This window comes from Belonocnema kinseyi, chromosome 2, assembly GCF_010883055.1.
Source record: "Belonocnema kinseyi isolate 2016_QV_RU_SX_M_011 chromosome 2, B_treatae_v1, whole genome shotgun sequence".
NCBI lineage: Eukaryota > Metazoa > Arthropoda > Insecta > Hymenoptera > Cynipidae > Belonocnema > Belonocnema kinseyi.
Window position 1 is genome coordinate 110,703,322 of NC_046658.1, and position 9,480 is coordinate 110,712,801.

At 27.9% G+C, this 9,480-nt stretch overlaps 1 protein-coding gene across 1 annotated transcript; it reads left to right on the plus strand.

Annotated features, from left to right (window-relative positions):
* Positions 1-1,630: 1,630 nt before the first annotated feature.
* On the plus strand, positions 1,631-9,480 carry LOC117167951. The gene is made up of 6 exons (XM_033353216.1): positions 1,631-1,690; positions 8,116-8,242; positions 8,396-8,445; positions 8,726-8,773; positions 8,858-8,975; positions 9,221-9,480. Exons 2-6 carry the CDS (start codon positions 8,209-8,211, stop codon positions 9,298-9,300), a joined length of 330 nt encoding a protein of 109 aa, XP_033209107.1. The 5' UTR covers positions 1,631-1,690; positions 8,116-8,208; the 3' UTR covers positions 9,301-9,480.

Consider the following 9,480-nt stretch of genomic DNA (forward strand, 5'->3'; position numbering starts at 1 on the left):
AGGGAGCTCTTCTTAATATTTTGACACCAAAATCATGTCGATACACCTTACCGACTGCGAGTAAAGCCACCCACGCTTTAACTTGACAGACTGTATCTAGTCGGGAGTGGTGCTGACTGAAAACAGATGATTTGGAGCGATTCACGCGCCATATGTCGGTCATTCTAAGGACTTATTGAACTACCCTCGTATTCAAAAAAGTTGTGCGGATTTGTTAACCAGTTTTTCAAAATGCGGGGAAAAATTATATTCATGCTTTTCCTAAGTAAGTCATATTAATATTGTAAATATAAATAATATAAAAGTAAAAGTTGTAAAACTGACGTCGGTTTCCAAGGTAACTTTACAACTATTTTTAATTATTAAAGAAACGTCAGCATTTTTTGCGTTAACACCATTAGAAAGAGGAGAACTTAAAGTTTACAAAACAGCAAAAAAAAAATTGATTTTTTCTCGCTTATGTACTTTTCTTCGGAGTAGGTTACATGAGCACATATATATCATATAATGTATCAAAAAATGAATACTGAAAAATCATTTTTTCCTTTATTTTCTTTTTGAAGCACTGACAACTTTATTAGCAAATTCCTCTGCAATGAGTACAGACGATTCAGTGAGTTTAATTTGTATTTTTTTTATTTTTTATAGTTAGCGATAACAATTTATGAAAACTAAAAACTAAATTAAAATAAAATAAAATTATGAGAAAGTATATGTCTATCCATATTCATTCATATAAATCGTATTTCTTTCATGATACTGCTGTCTTCTTGATAACAAACGTGTAGAAAAGAGTCATCGAGCCATAATGTTGTTTTGCAAACACTGCAAAGTGAGTATAAAAAATGTTCCTTTCTTCACGTTGGAAACTTGATTTGAAAAACAAGTAAACTATTTAAAAACTGATATACTTCTATAGAGTGCGGGACAAATCATATTCAAATCACTATGTGGTAAATCGGGTACTACTTTTACGATCACATGCACATAATATCGATGAGGCGGAAAAAGAATGCTTCGAAAATTGTACACACCGAGGTCAGTTGAGCTGAAAAATATTATCATTGATTTTGAATAAATAAAAAATCAAATAATAGCCGTTTTCAAACGGTAAATGACCACCATCAGAAGGTGTATATAACATGAAATATATCTAGGAAATATATAATCATGTAGTCAAAAACCCTTTTTTGGTGTCCAGATGATTAAAAAATTCATAAATTATTTTCATAAGATAGTTATAAAATATTCTTTAGCTTTGTGTATAATTGTCTAAAATAATAATAGATATCAATCATTATTTCAGAAGTAAAAACAAAGAATGGACAATGCAGCAAGCAATCAGATCCACAACTTTGTCCTGGTCACTAATGTATTCTTGCTACAAGAAATCTCTGCCTTTATATAACTTTAAATTGCAAAATATATATTAATAAAAAAGTAATGAAAAATAATTTTCAAAAAATATACGATTTTTTTTCTAAAATTCTTAATCTGTGTTAAATTTAATATGCCATAAAACTTTTTACTTTTAAAAAATGTATGACCAATAGCAATATTTTTTATCTATTCCAATGCTATTAAAAAGTTCTATAGTATTATTTTTATTACTTTGAAATTTATGAGACACATTTTTTCAGTTTCTTTTCAAACTCAGCAATTGAAAGAAAAAAATTCCCAAATCTAAAAGGTGCGTTTTCTTTAAATATTTAAATAATGTGAATTTTAATATAACCAAATTAATGAAATTGTAAGGTTTGGGTGAGAAGTTTAGTTTTTCTCCTTAATATAAAGCTTAAAAATAGTCCCTGGAATTTTTCACAAAATAGGTCAAAATTTCAAAAACAAAAAAACCAACGAAATCACAAATGAATATTTCTAAGAAAAAAATAAGTTTTTGAACAAATAGTTGCATTTTTAAGTGAAAGGAATCAATTTTCAACAAACAAAGTTCATTTTTAACCAACCAAAAAAACAGAATTTTCTACAAAATTGTTCAAATCTCCAAGGAAGAAATATATTTTCAACTAGCAGGATACATATTTAAAAAAATAAATGTAGTTTTTTGAAAATACTGAAATTTTTAACCATAATAAATTAATTTACATAGAAAAAAGATTTAAAAATTGAAAGGTTGAATTTTCAATCGAAAATAATGAATTTTCGGGAAAATAGTTGAATTTTTCATCACATAATACGGTGGATTTTTTAAAGTATTTAAATTTTAAACCCAAAAGCAGAAAATTAAAAAAATTAGGTTTTCAAGCAAAGAAATGAATTTTTAACAAATTCGATGCATTTTTAATAGGTCGATTTTTGAACAACATCAAAATTAAGATTCAACAAAAAATGAATTGTTATTGTTCAGCTTTTTACTGACAAGATCAATTTTCTAAAATGAATATTAATTTTTAACCAAGAAGAATAAGTTTATGCAACATTCAAATTTTCCACAAAATACACGAATTTTCAACTGAAAAGGAGAACTTTTCACAACATTGAATTTTCAAGCAAAAAGACGAGTTTTCGACAAAACAGTTGAATTTCTAACCAAATACTATGACTTCTTAGCAAAATTGGTCAATTTGAAACCTAAGAAATGAATTCTAAACCAAATAAGCTAAAATCTATTGTCCATAATTATCGTTTGCATTTGTTATGAATAATATAAATTGGGAAAAGACAATATTTATATTTTTTGCGAAAAAAATTCTTTGAATATAATATGTGTAGAATTTTCTTTTCAGTCATAATGAATTTGAAAAATATTAAGAACTCGAAAATTATGTTTCTTTATAAATAATTAAGTTTGATAAATAAAAAAATTATTGTCCCTTTTTCTCGAAAAAAAACGTAGTTCCATCTTATTTGTGTAGAAGTAGTTTATCAGGCTAAAAAGAATCGAAAAAATTCTCAATTCTGGTAGGTTCTGTTTGTTAACTTATATTTTGTATGAATTTTTTTATCATAGACAATAATTTCCAGCATAATAAGTTAAATGAACGATTATGATACGTATAAGATAAGAAAGAATATTTCTTCAGGGAAAAATATGAACATTTTCTATTTGCTACCTTGAATTGTCAGTAACAAAGATAAACCTGAAATGTTGAAAATATCTTGCAAAAAATAAGTTTGATAAGCTCTTTTGATAAATACACAGAAAATCGTCGATCCTCGAAAGTACACCGAAACCGATGTCCAATTGAGTTGGAACAAATTTGAGCTACACAAATTCATTATGAGAATCTAGCGGAAATTAATTATATTGAGACTGCTTTTCCTCATTCAGAACAACGTGAAGTGTTGTCTTCAAACTGTCAGTCACCTGTCAAGATGTTCTTTCGGGCGTTATTTGGGTGAAACAGATGTTGATAAGCAGGTTTTATTATTACACCATTAAGCCATTTCCCTTTCGGGGTAGGCGTGACTCACTCTGTAGGGGAAAGGAGTACTGTGTGGAAGGGATAGAGATTTTTGAGATTGATCCAGAATTCTCGTGCTATTTAAGTAAATAACACGTTCGTTCTGCAACACTGCTCCTACCCAGGTTGCTGATCAATCTCTCTAGCAATCACCCCAAGCGAAGAACCTCACGAAGTCGTTATGTAAGGTTTCCCACTTGGGTCCATTAGTGGCCAAGGTCTTTTGTTTCAGGCGTCATTCACTCTACTGACACTCTTTTTATTAACTATTTGCCGTCATACTTTCCTGTCCTGGCATACTTCTCTAGCTTCTTTTATGTCCATGCATTTTTTCATGCAGGCTATCGAGTTTCTGTGACTTCTTATGTCTCTTCTAAGTAAGGTCTCATTCACACATTCTAACCATTCTTTCCGCGGTCTACCTCTGGGCACGCTGCCATTTACTTTACCTTGATACACTTGTTTCATTAGTCGTTCATTTGGCATTCTCTCAACATCTCCGAACCATCTTAACCGATTTCTTTCCCATGCAGGTAATTTATAATAATAATTATCTAACTTTTAATTTCCTCTTATTTACCAGTGGGTATTAGGGTCTTGAAATAAAAATTGTACTTGGGCTAGTATAATTTCCAAATCTTAGGTTAGTCAAAACCGACATGACATTTAAACCACTAATGCCGGGATGTAAAAAAGAAGTCATCACCGTCCGCATCGAAATTGATGCCTGGGCGTTCGAAGAATATTAATAAAAAAGATCAAAAATTAACCGATTCCCAAAGGTTTGCAAGTTGTATCAGGAAGTTATAATTTTTTTAAAGTGATTAGTTCGCAGTGTTGAATGAAAGAAAGTTGAAAATTTGGTAAATTCGCTGTTTAGCACTCCACCAATCTACAAAAAATGAGCCAAAATTCAGTCTCAGAATTATAATTTCCCCTAGATGCCTACGTACATAGAAATAAATATGAGACTGGAAATTCTCATTTTGAGACCAATCATATTTGAGTTGCAACAAATTTAAAATGAGAGTTTTTTGTGTAGTAGGTAAGACAGAATTTCTTTCGGTGGAAAAGGTGCAAATTTTCTATTTTTAAACACTCATTACTTATAGCAAGGAAAAATGTTAACTGTTAACAATTTTTCGTAGCAGAAGAAGTTTAATAAACTATTACGATGCATATGAGTTGAGAAAGACATGTTTTTTTTTTGTAAAAAAGATGAGAATTTTCTACTTGTTACATTAAGTTATTTAAAAAAAGCTACATATGATTATTTATTCATAACAATTATGAATAATACTTGCTAACAATATTTTTTATGTTAGTGAATCCGGTGAGATAATTTTATACAAATCAGAGAGCAAAATATCCTTTCTCGAGTTCAAATCTAAATTTTTTTCTTTTTAATATATTTTTTAAACAAGAGTTTACAACGAAATTATAGATGATTTTGGGTTGCCCAACTTTTGAATTTTCATTTTTTTTCCATGTCGTGTTTATTTGATCTTTTACGATTAAAAGAAAACGCACTCATCTTATCTGATAATTATTAGTAACAAATATGTAGTTCTTATTTTTAAGAATTAAAACAAAATGTGCAAGTCCTATCAAAAAATTGTTCATGACAAATTTGGATTCGATTTCACTCTTTTTTAGAAGAGCAACTTTTGATCATTCTATTTTTTGAATAGCTTGTGTTGTTTCTCCAAAAATGTCATATTTTATTTTTTATTTTTGTGGGTTAAAACCAAAACTACTCATTCCATAAAAAATGGTTCATAGCAGAGTTTTTACTCTTTTTTCGGTGAAAAACTTTCATTTATTTGTTTTTCCTAGCTTGTATTCTTCGTTCAAAATATTTTCTTTCCTTTTTTACTTTTAATGTTATTTTACACGAATAAAACACACGCTACGTATCCTATAATTTTTGTTAACTATTCGATCTAGGTCTGGTTGAACCTTTACCTTCTTCAATTTGATAATTCAACTGTTTGGTGACAAATCAATTGCTTTGGTTCCTTTTAAATTAATTTTTCAACTAAAAATTTAGTTACATCGAGTTTTTTTTATAATCAATTTTCTTCAACTGAAAATTCGACTATTTATTTTAAAATCTCTTTATTTGGTTGAAACTTTGTCTTTTGTGGTGAATAATTCACTTTTTTGTTGAAAATTCAACTATTAGAGGTTTGTTGTCGAATTTTTTATGGGCATTCAATCTTTATCGTAGAAAATTCATTTGTTTGTTTGAAAATATAACTAAATAGTTTTTGATGGAAGATTTAACTGTTTGATTAAAAATGTATTTTATTTTCTTGAAAAGTTTTTCCTTGAACTGAAAATTACGCTATTTCATTTTTTGTTGAAAAATAACCTTTTTTAGTTAAAAACTGATCTCTTTTTTGCAAATTTGTCTTTTTGGTAGAAAACTGCCCTTTCTGGTTGAAAATTCAACTATTAGGTTGGAAATTCTATTAAAAAATTAAAACATTATGTTAAAAATGTATTTTATTTAGTTGAAGGCATGTTTTCCCAACTTAAAATAAAATGTCATATTATTTATTGTTGAAACTTTTATCTTCTTTAATTGAAAATCATCTATTTTGTTACGAATTTGATTCTTTTTGTACAAAATGCATCTTTTGGGCTGAAAAATCAACTGTTTGTTTGAAATTTTTATTTATTGAATATGCATGATTTTAATTAACAATTAATAAATTTCTTTAAAAATTTGAACATATTTGTTGAAAATTCATTTGGGATTGTTTGTTAAAAAAAATTTTTTTACCTAAAATATAGATATTCCATTTCTGCTAGAGAATCATAGAAAATTTACTTTTTGATTAAAATTCATAGTTTTGTTTTAAAAAGTCAAATGCACAATTTGATTGAAAAATAATTATTTTTTAAATTCAAATATCTCATATAAAATCCAATTTTTGTTTAAAACTCATATTTGCAAATTGAAAAGACCAACTGAAATCTTTTTTTTGACGAAAATTCAATATTTTTTATGAAATTTTCTCTTTTTTATTTAAAAATTCAACTTTATTAGTAGAAATTTCATATTTCTGGATAAAAATAAAACTTTTCTACTCAAAACTAATCTCCTTTGCTTGAGGATTCAACAACTTTCTTTGGGAATTTTGGTTGAACTACTTTTTTGAGAAATTATTTTTTTTTTATTATTTAAGAATAATATTTTTTAATTAAGAATTTAACTGACTGGTTGAGAGTTTAATCACTTCTTTCGGTTGAAAATTTAATTTCTATAGAGAAAGTTCGTTTTTTGGGTTGAAGATTCAACAATTTAAGGGATCATTATTTTCTTTCATGTTTGAAAAATATTTATTTATTAAAAATTCTACTTTTTGATTTTATTATTATAAATTATATCACGGTTACGGTTCTTTGCGGGGGTTTTGGGTTCTTGGAGAAGACCTATAATCCGTTACGTAATTTAATAACAGCTCCAAAGGACATAGATGGCAGATGGTTAAATGGGATTCCCAGTGAATTCTGATGAGATTTTCAACTTTTTAAACAATATATGTTTGTTTTTTTTTACAGAAAAATCTTTGTTTATTGAAAATTATTATTATATTATATTATATTTATAATTTAATAATAATATTATTATTATTATTAATAATATTATTACGGTAATAATATTACCGCGAATAATTTTCATAATCAATAACAGCCTACTCCCAATAAAAAACATGTCACTTTCTAAAAACTTTAAATTGGGCTGTTATTGTATCTGTAACCATATAATTGCGCAGTTTAAAGATCGGACTTTTCAAGGGCGAAACCAGATTTTATGACAAAATGCAATCAAACTAATGTGTACCTAGTTGGTTTATATAAGATAAGTGAGAATAGATTATGATCGAGTATTCGAGAAATGGTTGACTTTTGTTACTTTATAACTGTACTTTATAATGTTGTACCTTGTATAAAATCTTTGAAAAATATCTAATGTTGTTAAATTATTTGTTATTTTATTGATGCAATTGAATATACATGTAATTGGCAGTAGATGTATCTGAATTTCTAGGAATATACTAAATTATAGAACTGGGATGTCTTGCGGTCATCGTTGGCCTATAAAATTTTGACACTAATGGAATAACCTAAGGATATTCTGAGATATACTTGGGATATTCCAGGGATATCACGATTTCCGCAATGTACGATATTATTCGCAATATCCCTAGGATCTCCTGGGATATGCCCAGGATATTCTGGGGGATAAATGGTATATCCCGCCATTATCAAGTGCTGTGAGGGCTTCCTCAAAATTAATTTTTATTGCAAGATTTATCATTTTTTTCTTTTAAATTCATCTCTTATTTGTTTGAAAATTGCTCTTTTTAATAGAAGGTTAATATTTTCAGGTTTGCTAATTATATATACTGTGTTGTAGAAAATTTTTCTTCCTGTTTAAAAATTTGTCTTTCCGGGCTTAAAGATGAACTACCTTGTTAAAAACTTATTTTTGTAACTGCTGGCCCATTATTTCAGTTCAAAATTTATAGCATAGCGCGCTAGGCAGCTTATATTATTGTTTTATATCGTGATAAAGTCAACATTTGCTTTATCTACCGACTGCTACGTGTTTGGCTCTTGAGCATTTTAAATGATGACTTCAAAATAGTATTGTGACACATATTTCTTTGTTTTACAGATTATATGTATATAGCACGGCGCTGTTGGCAGGCGTTCATATCGTCAAAATATTCAGAAAAACTTGTGTCCAACTGTTATCCAATTCTACAACATGCGGGGAAAACTTATATTAGCGTTTTTACTAAGTAAGTCAAGTTCTATTGATAAAATATATTAGAAATGATCATTTTTATTCACTACAGTCCACACTTGATAAAAAATGTATTGACTTAAAAATAATTGATATTTCTAAAAAAATTAATGCTGGAAAATGGTTTTGATATATTTTCGTTTTAAAGCAGTGACAACTTTATCAACAAATGTCGATGAGTGTGAAGGTGGATCATTAGTGAGTTTATTATATATTATTTTCCTTTTTTATAGTTAACGATGAAATTTGAAACATCTATAAAAAGTACATCCATATGATTGTTTTCTTGCATTCCATATATTCAGAATAGAAATTGACTTTCCTATAATAAACGCAGCTTCTACTCTATTTAAAATAAACAATACTTTCTCTAAATTAGAATAAAATACAATTATGGGAAAGTCTACATCTATAATAATCATGATAACATAAATCGTATTTCTTTCATAATACTCCTGCCCTTCTTGATAACGACCAGGACGAGGATCTTTATGTTGAAAAGATGTCTGAATGTAAGCACTGCAAAGTGAGCATAAAAAAATTTTATTTTTTCAAATTAGAAACTTGATTCGATAAAACAATTAAATATTGAAAAAATACATGTTTTTAGGAAACGGGAGTCATCTCAGACCAAACAGTTTGTGGTACAACAGGTCCTAATCAAAAGTTTACATGCACATATCTCAACGGGCGAGAAATTCAGTGCTATGCAGAATGTACAGGATTTCGTAAGTTGCACAGAAAAATATTTTCATTAGTTTTGAAAAGTTTGAAACAGAAAATAATATCAATTTGCAAACGAGAAGTTGAAACGATTTACAAGGCCTGTATAACATGAAATATTTGGCAAATAGAAATAAAGATAACAATTATTGAAAAGTTAAGAAATCATTGTCATTAGATAGTTACAAAATATTCTTCAGTTTACTGTATAATTGTCTAAGATGATAATAAATTCAAATAATTATTTCAGAAATAAAGCGTATAAGAGTGGACGGAGAGTTTAAAAAATGCAACACGCAATCAAAGCCCAGATACTGCCCTGGTCATTAATAGACCATTGCAACAAAAAACATCTATCAAATGCACTGTTCTAATGTAAATGCCTCAAGTTGTATATTATGTTTTGAGTTTTCATTATAACTTTTATTTTATAGTATGGTTTTTTTATTAGTCATCTTTGTATGAAGATTTTGGGTCAATAAATAGTTTCAATATTTTTTTGAACTTCAA

Coding starts and splice junctions, on each gene's coding strand:
- LOC117167951 (XM_033353216.1), top strand. CDS start 8,209: ATGCGGGGAAAACTTATATTAGCGTTTTTACTAA. Junction 8,446..8,725: donor AGTGTGAAGGTGGATCATTA/GTGAGTTTATTA, acceptor GATAACGACCAG/GACGAGGATCTTTATGTTGA. Junction 8,774..8,857: donor CTGAATGTAAGCACTGCAAA/GTGAGCATAAAA, acceptor ACATGTTTTTAG/GAAACGGGAGTCATCTCAGA.